At 40.3% G+C, this 20391-nt stretch overlaps 2 protein-coding genes across 2 annotated transcripts; one reads left to right on the forward strand and one right to left on the reverse strand.

Annotated features, from left to right (window-relative positions):
- Positions 1 to 1245: 1245 nt before the first annotated feature.
- Positions 1246 to 4800, reverse strand: LOC139288169 (galectin-3-binding protein A-like). The gene is made up of 6 exons (XM_070909434.1): positions 4776 to 4800; positions 4427 to 4499; positions 3960 to 4151; positions 3732 to 3863; positions 3360 to 3630; positions 1246 to 3199 (listed from the first exon to the last, which is right to left on the reverse strand). The coding sequence occupies exons 2-6, from the start codon at positions 4482 to 4484 to the stop codon at positions 2164 to 2166; spliced, it is 1689 nt and encodes a 562-aa protein (XP_070765535.1). The 5' UTR covers positions 4485 to 4499; positions 4776 to 4800; the 3' UTR covers positions 1246 to 2163.
- A 5435-nt stretch (positions 4801 to 10235) lies between these two features.
- Positions 10236 to 19665, forward strand: mutyh (mutY DNA glycosylase). Its single transcript, XM_070908894.1, has 27 exons — positions 10236 to 10441; positions 11016 to 11084; positions 11177 to 11343; positions 11580 to 11776; positions 12004 to 12088; positions 12214 to 12330; positions 12912 to 12984; positions 13175 to 13304; positions 13561 to 13638; positions 13745 to 13826; positions 13954 to 13977; positions 14592 to 14644; positions 14758 to 14916; positions 15514 to 15642; positions 16110 to 16149; positions 16236 to 16309; positions 16400 to 16441; positions 16532 to 16603; positions 16771 to 16884; positions 17058 to 17155; positions 17610 to 17754; positions 17905 to 17992; positions 18072 to 18254; positions 18491 to 18636; positions 18734 to 18883; positions 19297 to 19347; positions 19460 to 19665. Exons 1-27 carry the CDS (start codon positions 10236 to 10238, stop codon positions 19601 to 19603), a joined length of 2916 nt encoding a protein of 971 aa, XP_070764995.1. The 3' UTR covers positions 19604 to 19665.
- Positions 19666 to 20391: the final 726 nt, after the last annotated feature.

A 20391-nucleotide genomic window follows, 5' to 3' on the forward strand; every position in this document is an offset into this window, starting at 1 on the left:
GACACACTCCGCCACACTAGCTCCGGCTATTATTCAAAAACATAAAATGAAGGCGTCTGTGGCTCCGCAGTGTAGTTTCCTTGTTGTGTTGCTTTAATGTCAGTTCCCCTCCCCTTTCTTTCTCCCTCTCCCCGTCCTTGTCACTCTCCCTGTGTTCTTCTGAGCGGGTTTGTCTGACGTGCCGTGCCGGTCTATATCTGCCATTATTCACACAACCATTACACCAAAAACACCACACAGCCATTAATGAGGTCAAATAATCGTTTGGGGTTGTGGGAAATATATTAAATGTTAATAAAAACGTAAACAACGTTGCGATACGTCAGCGTTTGAAGTGTCGCCCCGTGCGCGTGAACCAACCGCTATTTGGCATTTAAAGCAGATTAAAAGTACATCCTGAAGATTATGGGGTCTTTGTATATGAGAAACGCCGCACAGTAGCCTATGTTAGTGATATGTGTGGTGTTGTATACGACCTTGTCCCGTACTTTACTGTGTATTTATACTGTGGTTGTCTTCACCACACCGAGATGTTCCTTCTTTATCTGCGAAAAGAAGCACACTTCCCGGGAAGCAGCCGGCGGAGGGCAGCAAACCTCCAGCAGTGTGTCAGTTCCTTTTACCCCCACGTGGTGGTAACACAGGCCCGTGTTCACACTACAGGAAACAACCCCATGTATTGCAGTAGTGGAAAGTAAGCATGCACCTCTACTATTGAGTATTTCCAATATAATTTTATACTTGATACTTTATACTTCTACTTCAGTAGAGTTGAGAGTAAACATTTATTTGACAGATAGGCCTATAGTGAGCCTACTTTCACATCGTGATTGTAATTCTATTAAGTAGGATTCTTATTTAGAGATTAATCTATCCAACAGCTGGATTAACCTGTTATTGGAGCCGGAGTAAAATACTAATAATTCTAATATTTGTTATTATAGACAGTATATTAGGCATCTTCTTGCACTAATATTTGAACCCTCTAAACTTACAAGGGGCAACTCAGACTGTGCGCTCTTTGTCAGTTCGAATCTCAAGTGAACGTAGAGGCAGCATACAAAGTTTATCCTCAGGTTAAGATCGCAGGAATCAGTTTGACAATAGTGAATGCTGATAGAGGTGAAGCTCTCACTACTTTAGACAGTAGGGCCGTGCTGCCAGAAGAGGGAGCCATTTATACGCAACTTTTCAGCCATTAACAAAAAGTTATGAAACTGACTGGTACATACATTTGAACTGTACTTTATTACCATACTGCTGAACAAAGATTTTACATTATTTGGAAGTGTAATAACTGTAAAACTCAGTAAAATAGCAGTCATTTTGATGCCTACATCTCAATGTATTTTTCTTACATAACCTTTAAAAAATACACTCATGTTGCAGAATTATATTTACTTTATTTTTAAAAGAAGGCAACAAAAAATGTGAATGTCATCATCAGAAATTTAGATAACTGTAATTTCTCTTAAAAATATGAAATTCATGTTAAATGACATTAAATGTAAATGTACACTGCCTGTAAATGTTAGGAGTATATAGTATGTGCAGACTGCGTCTCATGAAGTTTAATATAATGCATTCAGTGGCTTCTTTATCCTCCTCCGTCCCTTCTTTATTGATGTGGCCAAACGTAAGTTGTACTTGTGATGTACCACCAGTTGGTAGAACAGGTTTGTTGGACAGACTTGTCCTGTGCTTTTTTTTCCAGAATAAATGCTCCATTGAGACTCTAACAATCAAAAACTTGAAATCTAACATCTAACATAGGAAACATGAATCTTTCACACTAAAAGCCTTTTACAGTACGTAGCAAGTACGTATGAATCCTTTCCTGCCTTTTGCTGACTTTTTCTCAAACTTGAAAATCCATTTAAATGTTGTTTTTCAGGTATTAAGAATAATTGTTCAACAAATCAGTGAATCAAAAACATCTTATCTGTTAAGTGTACAGGTACATAAAAAAGGATAATAATAATATCATGAAAGAAATCAAACACGAGTTTGAAACACAAGTGAAGTCAACACGACCATGCTCACGTACAGGGCAAGCTTGGTCATGTTGACTTCACTTGTATAAAAGATAATATGCTGTTCATAAATCCTCCCTGTCCATATCCTCTTTGCTGAAGTTCTGTTTCTGTTTTGCTGAAACAGAAACTAATCTGTTGAGTACTGAGGACGTACCACCACCTGGTAGGAGAACAGGTTTGAGTGGCACTGATAGGCTTGTTCTGCGCTGCTTGGAACAAATACAAGACTCTCACCCTCAGCAGCATTGAATTCATCAACGTGGACCACATACCTCCCTTCACACTTAACAACAAGCCTATTGCTGTAACCAATGCGGCCCTCCATCTCACTGGGTAAATCACTGTTCTTTTCCTCAATCTTCAAACTAACAGCTGGCAAAGACGAGCAAGTGACACCTTCACGTGAGCACTCTTCATCACTGACATATATCCTTGTTTTCCAGCGCATTTTGTTAAAAGAAAAATAGGCACTGTTATGAACAGGAGTTTGGAAATCAGAGGTCAGATTATTGATGAGCTGGCCACGAAAAGTGTAGAATCCAAAATCCTTGTAAGCTTTGACAATGTAGTATCTGAAGGTAAAGCTCCATGGCATGCCAGTGTAAATTCTGGATGTGTAGACATTTTGTTCTTCCCTCAGGTCATTGAGCAATGTCATGAAGGGCAGAGCATTAAACTGAAACCCCTGCAACTTGCTAGTATGGAACTGTGAGCCATTAAGCGTGTACAAGTCCTCAGCTGGTATCATTGGGAAACGGATGAGCTTCAGAAGGATCTCAGGAATAGTTGTGTTTCCTTGGCCTGCCGCCCATCTCTCTAGTCCATTCAGGATGAGGGTTTCATTATGTACCACAAGGTCTGAGCGAGACAGAAGAGCTTTGACCAGAACAAATGGAAGATTTGTCCAGGCTGGGGAACGGATCAGCGTCTCAATGTTCCACGCCAGGTAGCGAAGATAAAGTTCCTGTAGTGCCAAGTCACCTGTAAAAACTACATACTCATAGAATGAGTTCTGATACTGGAAAGTGGAATCCTCTGGAAGAAACAATCTGAAAATATTTGCAGCCTCATTCTGAAGTTCTGTCAGACCCCAGTTGGATGCCATCTTGAGAATGCAAAGGGCAGAGGATTGTGTGACTTTGATCTTTCTTGTGTAGAAGTATCTGAAATATAAACAGTGTCATTAGCAAGGTTCAGCTATTTCTAACTCTTTCTAGTGCATACAATAGAAAGTGACTAAGAATCACCTACGACTGGTACAGGTTTACATGACAAAGCAGGTGACAAACAGGTGGCAGTTTAAAGTCACAAGTCTGCTTTTACCTGACAAAGTTGTTGGTGTGTTGACTGCAGTCAGATGTGACATCAATGCTGAGGCTGCGGATGTCTGACTGTGAGGTTTGGAGGTTTGAGTTCAGAGAAAGGATGACCCTGTGAGCACAGATTGTCTCAACGATGTTGTTGTCCACCACCACTGCAATGTTGAAGTCACAGTCACGTCCACTGTCAAACAGCTCCCCCAGCTGACGAGACAGGTTTGCATTGTGGTCCAAATAATACTCGTGGGTTGGAACTCTGTTGGTAGGTTCTGGGCACAATATAGGCAAAGTGAGTGATTTTGTTGTGAGGGGACTATTTATCCTTTATTTCTCCATGGAAGATACAAACTTCCTGCGCAAACATTGGTTGCCTTACCATTTTCACATCTGACACCAGCATCCTCAGCATGACCACAGTTATGGATCCCCCACCCAGGAAATGTACATTGGAGCAAGTTAATCTCTGCCCCAACACAGCCTACATCGTCCATCCAGATGTTACCATCCCCTGACACAAAATCAATCACAGAACAAAAACAGATAGTGACAATGTAGCCATTTGTACAGAGTATTGTTCAAAATGATTCAAATTGAGCTTTATTACCGTTGCCAAATACAGATGATGCTAGAGCTTCTGTTGCACGAGGGAAATTGAGCTGGCGGCACACCGCATGTGCGTCATTTATGTCCCACTCATCATCACACACGGTCCCCCAAGCTCCATTATGAAAGACCTCCACACGGCCCTCAGAGTGATCTTGACCACCAGCCAGCCTAATAAAACCTTCCTCATCACCTAAAGAAAAATGTAATGTAATAACCAAGTGTAGTCATTTGTCTCCAATGATTTGGGTGTGTTACTTAATATTGTTAATTCACTCAAGAAGATAAGCCAGTAAACATTTGTATTTATTTGTCGCATGCATGGCGGTGGGAGAGATTGAAAAGAAGATTGCTGGAAAGTTTCAGAGGGCAAAATTGCTTTTTTGTTCACTGTTAAATTAAGATATGCTTAGACATAAAAATAGTACAATATATGTAATACAGGCTTCACAAGAACAGTTTACTCACCAGCAGACAAGCTGACAAACAAAAGGATGCAAAATAATAAGATGCTATTTTCTTTCATTTTGACTGCAGTACGCTGGGGGAAAGAAGGAAAACAAGGAAAAGCACTAAGTTTGTGTATTCAAAACCTTTTTCTTATTCTATGTTGACATTTGTCAAATAGTGAACATTCACTACTGCCTCTTTACACCCAGACTTAGCAGTGCTACGTTTGTCCAGGCACTTTGTTTCACTTTTATTCTATATCTCATTTTAAGATCAAAATAAGTTTCAGGAAGTTTTTCTTTACAAATAATGCGTGATGCCATCAGTAGCCTATACATTTTCTGGTTAAAAGTAGGAATGAACTTACCAGAACTGAAAATGAAGTGAAGACAGGTATCTCACTGAAGAAATAAACTGGGGAAATCTGTGTAAAATGTAACACATTGTTTGCAGTGATTTTCCAGGAATCACCACACCCACTAAAGGGGTGTTTCTCAGAAAAAAATGTTGAAAGATGATGCCACATTTTAATCCTACATTTTTTTATTTTTATGTTTATTTTATGTTTTTAAATTCTAAATGTTTCAGTATTTATGTATGCCCAACAAAGGTCACGTGTTTAGAAGATAGAATGTGAACTTAAAAAGTCCCATTATTATGCAATAAAACTGGTCTGGTTATACCGACCTCACAACCCTCTTGAAACCCAGGTCAATGGCCTTCAGGCAGAGGCAATGGATGAAGAGGCCAACCTGCACAGAGCAACAGAATGAAAAACAGTCCAGCAACAGAACAACAGGAAGCATTTTAACTCAACTAGAAACTTATCAAACCGCACACCAATTCTAGCCTCCTCTAAGTTGTTCCCTGTTTATGCTAGATCAAACTCTAAGGTGTTACTATTACTCTATACAACACTAACTGGTAAAAATGTCATAGGAGGCTGTAGTGCCTTCTTCTGTTGGACCTTCTGTTTCTGGAATCATCTTATTGTTGACATTACAGTGTTTGATTCTGTTGAGTACTAAAACTCATATTTTTTGCCATTCAGTCATTTATTCTCATAACACCTTTGTTGCTGTTCTCCCTCTCTTGGATAACAATTTCAATTCAATTCAATTCAATTTTATTTATATAGTGCCAAATCACAACAAAAGTCATCTCATGACAGAGCAAATAGAGCAGGTCTAGACCGACTCTTTATAATGTTATTATAGAGACCCAACAGTTCCCACCATGAGCAAGCACTTTGGCGACAGTGGCAAGGAAAAACTTCCTTTTAAGAGGCAGAAACCTCGAGCAGAACCAGACTCTAGGTGGGCGGTCATCTGCTTTGACCGGTTGGGTTTGAGAGAGAGAGAGAGAGAGGGAGAGAGAGAGAGAGGGAGAGACAGATAGACAGACAGAAAGAGACAGAGAGAGAGATAGACGTAGAGACACAGATAGACAAACCGACAGACAGACAGACAGACAGGCAGAGATGTATGGCAGCACTAGCAGTAGAAATAGCAGCTATAATTATACTAATAATGGAAAGATGACTGATAATAGTAGTTACTGTACATCTGTAATAATAGCTGAGATTAATAATAGCAATAACAGCTTTAATAGTAACAGAACTACGACTAAACATAATAACTGTAGTGATGAGAGTCAGGCAGGCCCTTGGCAGCAGCATCCAGGTGTACCAGGACCTCGATCTACAGGAACCTGTGAGACGAAAAAGCACAAAGAAAAAAAGATATAAAGTTAGTAACATGCTTTGGAGGGTGATGAATGTGTAAAGATGAAGAGGGAGAGGAGGAAAGCTCAGTGCATCATAGGAAGTCCCCCAGCAGTCTAGGCCTATAGCAGCATAACTAGGGGCTGGTCCAGGCAGGCCTGAGCCAGCCCTAACTGTAAGCGTTATCAAAAAGCAAAGTTTTAAGCCTACTCTTAAAAGTAGAGAGTGTGTCTGCCTCCCGGACCCAAACTGGGAGCCGATTCCACAGGAGAGGAGCTTGATAGCTGAAGGCTCTGGCTCCTGTTCTGCTTTTGGAGACTCTAGGAACAGCAAGCAACTCTGCATTCTGGGAGCGCAGTGCTCTAGTGGGGTAATAGGGTACTATGAGCTCTTTAAGATATGATGGTGCCTGACCAGTAAGAGCTTTGTAGGTCAGGAGAAGGATTTTAAACTCTATTCTAGATTTTACAGTGAGCCAGTGCAGCGAAGCTAACACAGGAGAAATATGATCTCTTTTCCTGGTTCCTGTCAGTACACGTGCCGCAGCATTCTGGATCAGCTGGAGAGTCCTCAGGGACTTATTGGGACAGCCTGATAATAAGGAATTGCAATAATCCAGCCTAGACGTGACAAATGCATGGACTGATTTTTCTGCATCTGTTTGAGACAGGATCTTCCTGATTTTTGCAATGTTACGGACGTGAAAGAAGGCAGTCCTTGAAGTTTGTTTTACGTGGGAGTTAAAGGACATGTCCTGATCAAAGACAACTCCGAGATTCCTCATGGTGGCGCTGGAGGCCAGGGCAATGCCATCTAGGGTAACAATATCCTTAGATACTGTGTTTCTGAGGTGTTCAGGGGCAAGAACAATAACTTCTGTCTTGTCCGAGATCAACATCAGATAATTACAGGTCATCCAGGTCTTTATGTCCTTAAGACATGCTTGGAGCTTGGCTAACTGATGAGGTTCTTCTGGCTTGATCGATAAATATAGCTGGGTATCATCCGCATAGCAGTGAAAATGTATGGAGTGTTTTCTAATGATATCTCCTAAAGGAAGCATATATAAGGTGAATAGTATTGGTCCAAGCACAGAACTTTGTGGAACTCCATGAATGACTTTGGCGTACATGGAGGATTCATCGTTAACATGTACAAACTGAGATGGATCTGATAAATACGACTTAAACCAGCTTAGTGCAGTTCCTTTAATGCCAATTAAATGTTCCAGTCTCTGTAATAGGATATGATGGTCAATGGTGTCGAATGCAGCACTAAGGTCTAACAAAACAAGTATAGAGACAAGTCCCTTGTCTGATGCAGTTAGAAGGTAATTTGTAACTTTCACCAGTGCTGTCTCTGTGCTATGATGAGCTCTGAAACCTGACTGAAAGTCCTCAAGCAACTTATTGTCATGTAGAAAATCACACAGGTGGTTGGCGACTGCTTTCTCAAGAATCTTGGAGAGAAAGGGAAGGTTAGATATATAGGTCTATAGTTAGCTAAAACCTCTGGATCAAGAGTGGGCTTTTTAAGAAGAGGTTTAATTACAGCTACTTTAAAGGACTGTGGTACGTAGCCTGTTAATAAAGACAGATTGATCATGTCTAGTAAAGAAGTGCTGACTAAAGGTAAAACCTCTTTAAGCAGCCAGGTTGGGATGGGGTCTAAGAGACAAGTTGATGGCTTAGATGAAGAGATGGTTTTAGTAATTTGGTGAAGGTTAATGGGAGAAAAGCAATCTAAATATACATCAGGTTTTACAGCTATTTCTGAGATTCCTGTGTTTGACGGTAAGGTACTACCTGAAGACAGGAGGTGATCAATTCTGTCTCTAATAGTTAGAATTTTATCATTAAAGAAGCTCATGAAGTCATTACTGCTGAGGGTTATAGGAATACATGGCTCCATAGAGCTGTGACTCTCTGTCAGCCTGGCTACAGTGCTGATGAGAAACCTGGGGTTGTTCTTGTTCTCTTCTATTAATGTTGAGTAATAGGCTGCTCTGGCTTTACAGAGGGCCTTCCTATAAGTTCTAAGACTATCTTGCCAAATTAAACGTGATTCCTCCAGTTTGGTGGAGTGCCATTTCCTTTCAAGTTTCTGCACCGTTTGCTTTAATTTGCGGGTTTGTGTGTTATACCATGGAGCTGACTTTCCTTGTTTTATTATCTTCTTTTTAAGAGGGGCAATAGAGTCAAGTGTCAATCGCATTGAGCCTGCAGCACTGTCAACAAGATCGTCCATTTGGGAGGGACGAAGGTTAGCATAGGAGTCCTCAGTTGTATTGAGACATGGCATTGAATTAAATGCCAATGGAATCACTTCCTTAAATTTAGCTACAGCACTATCAGATAGATATCTGGTGTAGACTTTTTTGCCTAATGGCGTGTAGTCCAGTAATAGGAATTCAAAAGTTATTAAATAATGGTCCGATAACAAAGGATTCTGTGGAAAGACAAGTAGATGTTCAATTTCAATTCCATATGTCAGAACCAGGTCGAGGGTGTGATTAAAACAGTGAGTGGGTTTCTGTACCCTCTGACAGAAGCCGATCGAATCCAATAAAGAGATAAATGCAGTACCAAGGCTATCCTTATCAACTTCCACATGAATATTAAAATCACCTACGATAATGACTTTGTCTGTTTTAAGGACTAAACCTGATAAAAACTCTGAGAATTCAGATAAGAATTCAGAGTATGGACCTGGAGCATGATAGACTATAACGAATCAGATTGGCTTCAGTGTTTTCCAGGTTGGGAGTGAGAGACTCAGAACAAGGCTTTCAAATGAGTTATAATTGAGTTTAGGTCTAGAGTTAATCAACAGGCTTGAGTCAAAAATGGCTGCAACTCCACCTCCTCGGCCAGTGCCTCGAGGGATGTGAGTATTAGTATGACTGGGCGGAGTGGATTCATTCAGGCTGACATACTCTTCATGACACAGCCAGGTTTCTGTCAGGCACAACAGATCAATATGATTATCTGATATTAGCTCGTTTACTAATAGAGCTTTAGATGACAGAGATCTGATATTTAACAGTCCACACTTAATTTTCCTATTGTTTTGGCCTATAGCAGTGGTGGTCTTCATTTTTATTAAGTTTTTATTAATGACTCCTCTCCTGTTTAATTTTGACTGAATTAATTTAAGTGGTCGGGGGGCAGACACAGTCATTATGGGGTTTTGGGTGGGTAACTGTGGGTAACAAGTGACTGCAGTGATAACTTGAGGTCTTCATGCTACATTGGTGGCTCCATAATGCTGGTAATGTTGCTAATATGTAGCTAACTAAACAAGTGAGAGAGAATACAACACGCTATAGACATATGTAACTATAGGCTAGGTCTTGATTTTCTTCTTCAACTATCATGTGTCTGTGAAGGGCTAAATTAATTGTATCTATCTACAGTACATATCTATCTATCTATCTATCCAGCTCGATAGCTAGCAAGCTGGTTTGCTAATTAGCTATCTCATAGAATTGTCTACAGAAAATAGGCCCATATATTCAATGAGAGAGTGAGTAATTCTTTTTATATATTTTTATGTACTCTTTAACTCCTTAAATAACAAATCATGTACATTAAGATCCATGGCTGGGTCACTTTTCCTTCTCTAAAGAGAGTGAACTGTAATTTGGAGAAATACTTTTATTTATTTATTTTACTTTTATTTTCTTTATTATTTTTTTTTTTATTATTTAATACTTTTGATACCAAAATGTTACTATATATATAATACTACATATATATTACATTATATATATATATTATTAAAACTTTACTTGAAAAAGGATTGCCTATCAATCCTGATCAATGCTTTGTTTTCACACTCACAGAGCCGGAGATTGTGGGGGCGTTGCTAGGCAACCGCTAGCTAGCTGCTATAAACAAGTGGAGGAAGAAGATGACGAGCAAATGAAACCCGCGAAAAATCACAGCGACAAAAAATCAGTAATTAGGTTAATTATAGCTTTTAAGCAAACAATTTGAAGAACAGCTACAGTCAGGACTCTGCCTAGCTCTGGTTCTTGGAGCAACAAAAACGTCATAGTATTAACTTATTGTCGCCAACGTGAAAAGAAGGAAGACAGACAAGATGTCAACACAGGAAGAACAAGCGAATATCGGCAAAGTACTCAGTTTTCTTCGAGAATGGGACCGTGGTGACAGGACAGTCCGCAGCCGCATGTTGAACACTTTCCTGACTCAAAACACAGGGAAGACGTGTTATGAGCTGGAGCTGGAGTTCGCTCAGGTTGCCAGCCTCTTCCTGGCTCGACTCACCACCTGGATGAGACTCACGTATCCTTTCTTTATCTGTGGCGTGGGACCAGGTTGAAGAGTGGTGCTACATCTCACCGGCCTAAATCAGTGTCAAAACCAAACGTAACCAAACTTTAATCACTTGAAGACCATTAATGTTCAGGCATTTGTCCACACACCTTGGGGCCCTGCTGAATTGGACATAACATATTTAATTAAATGTACTATATGAAAAATTACATATGGTACAATAAACAATAAAATTACTTTAAACTTTTATATCTTAAATTTCATGCATATCCAAACCTTTCTATATTATTTACACATTATACAAATTAAGGTGTATTTATTCTGTACACTGTACTGTATGTCCCATGCTCCAATGTTGTTAGACAAGGAATTATGAGGATACAGAGCTGGTTGAATGCAAGACCAAATATAATTTTTTCTACTTTTTTCTCCATGTCCTTCACTGCATACATGCACACATTTAACTATATTGTGAGTGAAATCAAATAATACATGAATACAATTTGAGTTTCAAGTCCTCATGGTTCCAGTTCTGGATTGACTATGTAATCACCTGAGACCCAGTCCTTCATCGAATATTCAGATACATATTTGGGACATTCTTGGGACTGCAGCTTAAAGCAATTGGGATTTTCCTTTCTGCATCAAGCCAGTGAGTAGGATGAAACACTACAGTAAACCACTGTATCTGTGCCCCTGTTGCCGTTTCTTTTGTCAGTGACACACTTTTGTCACATTCGTCAGTGATCAGTACGTAATGGAGTTCCTGGAGGATGGAGGTGTCCTCACTCTCCTGCACATCTTGAGCCACTCTCAGATCAAAGAGGAGGAAAAGGCAGAGGCCCTCGGTCTCCTGCTCACTGTCTCAAATGCTGGTCGCAAGTACAAAGAGATTATCTGTGAAATCCATGGTAAATTTTGGAAAGAATACATACAGACGTTTCTTCATATACTACACATATGATCAGTCCAGTATGTACTTTCAGCAGTTTCATACCTGACATGCAGATACTATTTTACTACCACATTATTTTCTCTCAGGTTTATCGAAAGTCAATACTTATTTTCCATTTACCATTTGGATAATTTGTGCAGCACTGTGGGAGCCATATCAGCTTTGCCCTCTCTATTTTTTACATTCTTGCAGGTGTGAAAGCCATAGCAGATTGCCTGGCTAAGTCAAACATAGATGAGACCCAAGAGACAGCATGGGCCCTCCTGGAGTCCCTGTCCCGTGGAAACCCCAAATATCAAAACCGAATCTACAAAGGCCTGATTGCTCTCATGACTTGTACCTCCCCTAAGGCCCAACAGCTGGTCCTGCACACCTTACACACTGTGCAGGTAAAGCAAGAGAGTGCACACTAAGCAATATATCAATGCAAGCATGTACTTTCATTGTTCTCTGAGCATGCATGTGCCCTCACTCTTTCACACAATCTTTATCTTTTTAAAATATTTTTTCATTTGATCTTTTCTTAACCAGAGTACTGAAGGACAGCCTGGCAAAATTGTATATATTCAACATATGAGAAGAAATACAATGATTCTCTCACTATCCTCTCTCACAGTCCAAAATGAATACAGCCCATCACAGCATTGTAGAACCTCTGCTGAATATGCTCAGGTCCCTGCAGCTGGAGGTTCAGCATGAAGGCAAGCAGGGAACTTTTTTTTTTTAGTGACAAATGAATCCACTAACCGTTGTGGCTGTGGCTGAAAAATGTTTATCTTTTTAATCTCTTCTAACACTCTTCCCTCCCTGTGTATGTCTCTTGCAGCCATGAATCTGATCTTAGACCTGAAGTGTTATGATGTGAGGCCAGTGCTGCTCAGTGGACTGGTCGCTCTGCTGAGGCCTACTAAAGAAGAAGTGCAGCAGCACCAGAATATGGAAGGTAACACTTTGATCTATAAGTGTGTTGGTTGTGTGTATTAAGTATTTTTTTCCCAAAGACTGATACAATATGGTGAGTCTTTTAGACCGATCCGTGACAGGAAGTGAATTTCCTTTAGGACCACCCGAGTTCTGCTGAATAACTCAAAAGGGTCATTGTCAGAGGAGGTTCACACTGTCCAGCTGTAAAGATTGGAGGACCTTGGGTTGTCTCATTTTCTGTGTGGGAAACTGGTGCTGGCTGGATTTTGTTGTTGAGGGAGGAAGACATGATAGCCAAGAGCAGCCTCACACCCCCCTCTATATGATCTTGTTCTTTGGGTCTAACTAGGCTAGTGGAATAGTTGTGATCAAGTTGACACCATACTGTATTTTGTATATTTGATATGGGTGGTGTTTGCTCCCTGGTGCCAGTACTAAATTGGTACATTCAATATAAGACTCTTGTTTCTTTATTCATCACTAATATTTCTGCAATTTCTGAAACAGAGCAGTAATGTTACCCAAACCCATCAATTTCAGACACAATGTGACCAAATTTGTCACATTAACATATGTTGTTGACACATTCAATCCCATCAGAGTCTGAGATAATCAAGATGACTGGATCTCTGCCTGTGTTTGTGCAACAAGCTGCTGCAGCTAAAACTATACGGTATGGACACAAATATTAGTCCTTTATAAGTAGACATAATGTAATGAAGGTTTTATTACACAACAAACATTGTCAGAACATGTGATGTTCTTTTTATAAAGTATCTGTAATATGTATTGAATTTATATTACTAGCATATTGCTTTAATAGATTATCTCAGTGTACTAGTTTGGTTTTGAATGTGTTGAAGCTTGCTGGCCGAGGACAGTCAAGAGGTTTGTCGTGAGCTTCTCTCTCTTGGAGTGATCCAACATCTTCTGTATGCTATGGGCAACAGAGAACACATTGATGTCCAAATACAAGCCAGCCTGGCCTTGGAGGTACGTACATGTTTTCATATACGCATGCAATATGCACAAACACACACACGCACGTGCATGTTCGCCCACTGTGTCCTATGATGACTGTGAGATTTATTAATGACGCATACTTCCAATAAAATGCTCAAAAGTTGAGATTGATCATATAGTTAAATACTGCACACTAACAAACCTACATACACTCAGACAGACACATACAGTAGATATGCATGCACACACACACTAACACTGATTGTCTGCTTTCATTTCTGCCCAGCACTTTGTCCGCTCATTCCCAGTTATTGAGGAACATGTGCAGAGAGCCATTGGCAGTGCACTGTTTGTAGCCATTATGGTAAGCTTTAATAACTTAATAAATACTGTGATAGCATTAGTTAAAATGTCAATATGGAAGCTGCTAGAAGGCAGCACTAACAGATCCAATCACCCTCTCTCTGCAGCACAAAGCCGACGCTTTGTACATGAATATGGATGAAACACAAGCAGAAATCCTGCTAACTAACAAGGTGAACATAACTGAAGGTAATGATTGTTATTAGTTCATCCCAAGGCTGGTTAAAAAAAGTATTCTTGTTCTTAGTTGCCTGTACTATGTGAGAATATTTTTTTGTTTTGTTTTGCTTTTTTATTGTCAATCTTTGCATTTCAGTTTTGGATGGTGACAACTATGAAGGCTGACGAGCGGGACAAATCATTTAACTCATGCAGTTCAATAACATTTAGAAAATCATGTGTCCATATTGCTTGTATGTTATTAAAAGACAGTTGAATTCTTAATTTACTGTCTACCTTTTTTCATTTGTGGAATTATAATAAATATATACTGTATATTAAAAAGAATACTTTCTATCTATTATCTATGCACAGTTTTAATACAGTTTTACACTGAATCGTTATTATTTTGCTCAACTTAGCATTTTTTACTGTGTTAATCACGGCATTTACAATTATGACTCCTGAAATGCTATTGAATATTTTTTTTCATGGTAATTTACATTTTGATTATTATATTGATTGATATATGCTAATGAAGTAAATGCATCCTCTAATCCAGGGTAATAAGAATGATAGTCAATAATAATCAATATGAAATAATAGTTGTTTTTCAGTCTTTATTGAGAAAATACCTAAATATACAAGCAGTGCAGACATGTACTTCACAAAATACGACACAAATTAAACAAGAACATGAATTATATAATAAAATAATAATTAAAAAATGAATTGGAATAAATAAACCTCAATATAAAACTATGAATATAAAATGATTGTTGTACAACAACACAGACCGCCTTTACGTAATTTTGATTTTGACCCTCCCACCGGAGATGACGTTACACGTACGTCTTCTGTTTCCTTGCAGCGGATTGGACGAGCAGCGGCCGTCCGTCCGAACGTGGCGGGAGCGAAAACGAATCCGTGAAGTAAACAAGCCTGCACGCGCTGTGCGCAGAGAAATGAAATAAGTCGCTGCTTGTGGTATTTGGCGATGAGCAGGTTACGTTCAGCGATGCAGAAAGGCAAGAGAGCCGGACTGGAGATGGTAGAAACAGCAAAAACAAAGCAGAAGAGGTCAAAGACTGCTGTGAAAGAAGGTAGCTACCATATTGATGTTAACTTATAAAGACAGACACTCTGGGTTCTTAATTTGTCCACATTAATATGATAGTGAATATGAACCAGCACGGAGTTTATTTTACGTGAGATACATGCAATAACTACGTTTGCTTTTGAATCCTCAGACCTCCTTCACATCATTCCTTCGGGATGGACACAATAAAAGCAACACTTGTACGGCGTAATGCAGCCCAATGCAGCAGCCATGACAGCATTTCTGCATTTTAGTTGAAACAGTGTCAGAAAGGGTTTCACTAAGTAGTGAATTTGACAGCGTCAGAAATCCCCACAGCAATCTAAAGTCACATCTAGAGAACCAAACTTTGTCCCGTGGGCTCATGTGTTATGTTAGATTTCACACTTCTACAGCGAATAAACTCAACTTATTTCTTATGACTTAGGAAGTCACCCCTGTGTCGCGTGACCTCACTACCGTCACCTATTCTGTTAATGTCCTCCCCCTCAGCATATAACTATAAACATATAACATTTGAACCATCCTCGAGTATTTGATACATATTTTACTGCTTGAACGTGAAATTTGCCTTTTTGCTTTAGTTTGAATGAGAATTATGTTTTTGGTCTTCCAGAGGAAACCACGAGTGCTTCCTCACCGTCCTCATACCACACTTTCCATGATCCTGCTGAGGTTGTGCTGCTGCAGTCTCAGCTCCTCGACTGGTATGACAAGGACCAGAGGGAGCTGCCATGGAGGACGCTGGTAAAGAGAAGCATTTATGTATAAGACACATACTTGGTTGTTAGAGACGAACTTAAATTTTGTATCATTTTGAAAGTAAAGTAGTTGTAGTAAGTTTGGTTGAGAGATGTGTTACATGAAACTCATGTACCACAAACTTGATTGCATAGTCACAGTAATGTATTAGGGCTGTGCAATACAGTCGAAATATCTTATCTTAATTCAGGGTGTGGAAGGGATGTGTTGTATTTTCCCACTACATTCGTAATGACGATATTCAACAGAATTTGACCTTTTCAGTTGAAAGGACACTAATGTTGTGTCTTATTTAAGTCTTTCCTGTTATGCTGTGGCCTTTTTTCTAACGTCTCATCTGGTTATCAGCTCTAATCATTTTATGATTACTGAATAATAAAACGCATCTGTATCATTGATGATGATATTGCTGCTGTTATATAACTTACTGGCTCCTTGTGTTTCTTTTACAGGCTGTGACAGAGTCAGACCTCAACATCAGGACATATGCAGGTAAGAAGATGTCTTCCTGTCAAAATGACATAAGTCTAACTACTGCGGACAATCTTTACAAGACAGTTTTCCCTTTTTCTTTTAAGTGTGGGTTTCAGAAATCATGCTGCAACAGACCCAAGTTGCCACAGTAATAGACTACTACAACAAATGGATGAAGGTAGGTGTCTTTGAGGTGTCCATTACGTTGGAGTCCTTGTGATGCATTAAATGTAATCCGTCATATCCATTACTCTTCACTGTGTTCCAGCGGTGGCCCTCGGTGCAGGATCTTGCAGCTGCTACGCTAGAGGTGATTACTGAAACTCAGTCGCGGAGGAGGATGGTGTTTTTGAAATAGTACTGATATTAAATAAAATGTATTGATTTCATTCATGTGCAGGAAGTGAACCAGATGTGGGCGGGCCTTGGCTACTATTCCCGAGGGAAAAGACTGCATGAAGGAGCTCAGAAGGTCTGTGCTGTGCTTTGTGAATCTGCTGTAACTGCATCAAACTGTGGCGTACATCTGTTTTTATATTGATTACTTAGTATGGTTTTATGTTATGACCAGTTATGTCATCTAATGACCGAAAGAAGGTGAAATATCAGGATGCGGAGTGTTAATTGTGTCTGTTTTAGGTGGTGTCACAGCTTAAGGGGCAGATGCCTCGGACACTTGACAGTCTGCTGAAACAGCTGCCTGGAGTTGGACGCTACACTGCTGCAGCTATTGGCTCTATTGCACTAGGCCAGGTTGGTCATCACACACACACACACACACACACACACACACACACACAGACCTGGAGACATATCTGCACCAGAGCTGTATGTGTTTCTATGGGTCAGAGCAAACTCTAAGGTCGCACTTGATAACTGTACCGCCACATTTATCACTGATGACTGAAAAGGTCTCTGTTGCCTAGGTTACCGGAGCCGTGGATGGCAATGTGATTCGGGTGCTGTGTCGCCTGAGGGCCATCGGAGCTGACAGCACAAGTCCTGCAGTAACGGAGGCACTTTGGTGAGATTACACTTCAAAGCAATATCCTCAAAGAACCTGAACTAGCAGCTACTTTAATATCTTTGGGCAGCTTTTGCGCAGAGAGGTTGACATGTCGGTTGGGATCTTATTTGTTTGTAGATATTTAGATGTCAAGGAAACCCTGTTTTAAAGATGTGGGGAATATTCCTTCAAAATATAAAACAGGAAACTGGACTTTGAATGAATCCAGAAGGCGTTTTAGTCATGACAGTTCACAGGCTCTCTGTCAGCTCACATCTCTAATTGTTGGATTTGTCTGATTTGATTCTCTGAACTTTGAAAGTGAAGCTTTTTATGTGATCAAAGCACAGAAAAAAAGAAGTATTCCCCATACCTAAGTCAGTCTTTGTAAATGGTATTAAACTAGTTTTGAAGTTTCAACTAAGACTACTCCAGATATAGTCTTATAACACATTCGTTTCCTCTGTTTCAGGAGTCTTGCCAATACACTGGTGGACCGTGAGAGACCTGGGGACTTTAACCAAGCCATGATGGAGCTGGGAGCTCGAATCTGCACCCCTAAAGGACCACAGTGCAGCCAGTGTCCCGTACAGTCTCACTGCCACTCTTACCGCAAGGTAAGACGCATCCTAAGTGTTAAACCAGTGCTAGTAAGTAGTGGTTACAGTTTGTGCTTTGCTTTGTATTGTAAACGCAGCAGAAATCAGTGCAAAGCCTTAAATCATACTGCACAGGATGGTGTGCTGATGCAGATTGTGAATGTGCAGGTTCATATCAAACAAGAGAACAACTCCAGGAAGCTGTTGGGGAAGCCGGACAGGAAGAAGTCAACCCTGCCTGATATAGAAGACTGTAGTAAGTGTCCTGAGTCCTCCTCTCTCCCTGAGACCTTCACGAAGTCATGATATTAAACTAAAGGACTGTCTTACAGCAGTGAACAGCAGGGCCTGTCCGCTGTGTCCCTCCGAGCCCTGGGACGATGAGTTGGGTGTGCAGAACTTCCCCAGAAAGCCGGCGAAGAAGCCGCCTCGAGTGGAGCGAACTCTGACCTGTGTGGTGGTCAGACCCGGAGAGGAGGGACAGGACGAGTACCTGCTCACACAGAGACCAAACAAAGGTCAGAGCCTGCAGCGTGTCCCACTGGTTTTGTTTTCACTTCCACATTTGAATCACTGAAACAATGAAGGAGGTGAGCAGCGATGCATTGGTCTAGAAGAAGGCTATGATTCTGGTAGACTTTTCAATCATTCTGCAGCTTTTAACTTAATTTCCATCAGTGTTCATTCTGGCAAACTTTAAAGAAATACTGAATAGAAAAACTATGTGCGTGTGTGTGTGTGTGTGTGTTGACAGGTTTGCTGGCAGGCTTGTGGGAGTTTCCGAGTCTTCTGCTGGAGGAGAAGAGCTCTGAGATGAAACAGAAGAGGACGCTGTGTGCTGAGCTCAGCAGGATACTGGGAACCCATCTGACTGAAAGCCTCCCCCAGTATGTGGGAGAGGTAAGCTCTATGTTTACCATCTTTCATACACACTATATAAACCCTCCGTGTAGCTGTGTAGCCACCTAGTGATGGATCACTGATTGGCTGCTCGCAGGTGGTTCACATCTTCTCCCACATCCACCAGACGTACGTGGTTCACAGTTTGTGTTTGAAGGACGCCGACACCCAAACGCAGACTGAAAACACGCAGTGGCTCACCAGATCGGCTCTGCAGGAAGCTGCTGTGTCCACAGGAGTGAAAAAGGTTTTTATTTTGTTTACTCAGTGTGTGTGAGGCCCCGCTGTGTCACTGAGGTTACCTGCAGCACCAGGAGAGGACTTGATTACCACTCACAGAAAGGATGCTTTTGCAACAGCAGTCTGGTGTAAAGTGTAACTTGTATCTTCTCTGTGTCACTTTAAGAGATTTTTCAGTGATTCACGCTGCTAATTGGGCCGATTTTAAAACTGCTCCTAATGAAGCTGCAGTAGCAGTTTTTAAACCATTAAATGAGAAAGAGTTCGTCTGGTTACTGTGATTATTCCGTTTTTCAGAGAAGGTGACAGTTAGTCATTGAGGTTGTTTCAGAAAGATGTGACAGCAGGAGTGAGTAAGTGAGTGTCCACGTCTTGTGTGAACAATCCATGAACGGGATCAACATGTTAACTCTCCTGCAGATTGTGAAGCTTTGTGATTCTGTGGACCGTCAAAAAGAACAAACCTCTAAGGTGAGTACTTCTGTGTATATCTATCAGACAAACAAACAAACTTTATTTTGTAATCCTACACAGAATTCCACCTTTACCAATGTTGTTTATTGTCTCTGCTTGTCTACTTTAGGATGGAAAAAGGCAAAAACATACCAGAACAAAGAATGACAAGAAACCACAGACCTCAAAAACACCCAAACTGAGTGCAGCTAACAGCGGCGGCAGGCAGCTCTCCCTCAGCTCCTTCTTCAAGACGGTTAAACAGGAATCCTGATTCCTGATTGTGTGTGAAAGTCGGACATGGTGCCTTTTTCATGCACATGTGCCTTATTGTCAAAGCACCCCCCCCCCAAAAAAAAATACCATCAAATTATTTTAACAAGATCAGCTTTTAAATTGTTATAAAATGAATTTGTAATGACCTCATAGTAGATCATGTGTTTATCACTATACTGTGACTAGGGTTGCTATGAAGTTACATCTGTATGACATATTAACATTTATTGTAGAATTAAAAGTCATCCCATTTTAAAGCAATTGTCATGTTTATTGCCATGTTAACTTTGGATAATGAAGTCCAGACACAAGACAAAGACCAAGTTTCATGCCAGCTGATGGCATGTGTGCACTGCCAATCAAGATTTATTTTCTATATTTTTATCATGAAGATAGTGAACAAAAAAGCCGCTATTTCTTACCATAAAAATATAGTTTCATGTTATGACTCTTTTTTGCTACTGCAACACGCCAACTTATTTCATTTTATGGAGGATTTTCATGTAATTACTTGGTGTGTCGCAGGAATGAGACGCTCTCACAGGTTCTCACAAGAAAAAGATCCAGTTAAAGTCTGAAGGGAATATATTTTATCTGACATTAGACAAACTGACTACATTTTAAGTTTTATTTAGTGCTTAGGATGAGAGAGACGACTGGTATTAGGTATGTGATTACTAAGAGGAATTTAGAGACTTGGAGAAAAGAATCCAATCCTTGGAAGACAAGAGGATGCTTTTATTTTATAAAGTATATGTATGATCTGATAAATACATGGAATTCTAC

This window comes from Enoplosus armatus, chromosome 7 (assembly GCF_043641665.1).
Source record: "Enoplosus armatus isolate fEnoArm2 chromosome 7, fEnoArm2.hap1, whole genome shotgun sequence".
NCBI lineage: Eukaryota > Metazoa > Chordata > Actinopteri > Centrarchiformes > Enoplosidae > Enoplosus > Enoplosus armatus.

What these genes read in the sequence shown, in the direction of transcription:
- LOC139288169 (XM_070909434.1), bottom strand. Translation starts at nt 4,484, where the DNA reads ATGAAAGAAAATAGCATCTTATTATTTTGCATCCTTTTGTTTGTCAGC. An exon ending in ATCATCTGTATTTGGCAACG is followed by an intron (nt 3,864 to 3,959) that starts GTAATAAAGCTC and finishes ATTTTGTGTCAG; the next exon opens with GGGATGGTAACATCTGGATG. An exon ending in CACACCAACAACTTTGTCAG is followed by an intron (nt 3,200 to 3,359) that starts GTAAAAGCAGAC and finishes TTTATATTTCAG; the next exon opens with ATACTTCTACACAAGAAAGA.
- mutyh (XM_070908894.1), top strand. Translation starts at nt 10,236, where the DNA reads ATGTCAACACAGGAAGAACAAGCGAATATCGGCAAAGTACTCAGTTTT. An exon ending in AGCTGCCATGGAGGACGCTG is followed by an intron (nt 15,643 to 16,109) that starts GTAAAGAGAAGC and finishes TTTCTTTTACAG; the next exon opens with GCTGTGACAGAGTCAGACCT. An exon ending in ACTACAACAAATGGATGAAG is followed by an intron (nt 16,310 to 16,399) that starts GTAGGTGTCTTT and finishes ACTGTGTTCCAG; the next exon opens with CGGTGGCCCTCGGTGCAGGA.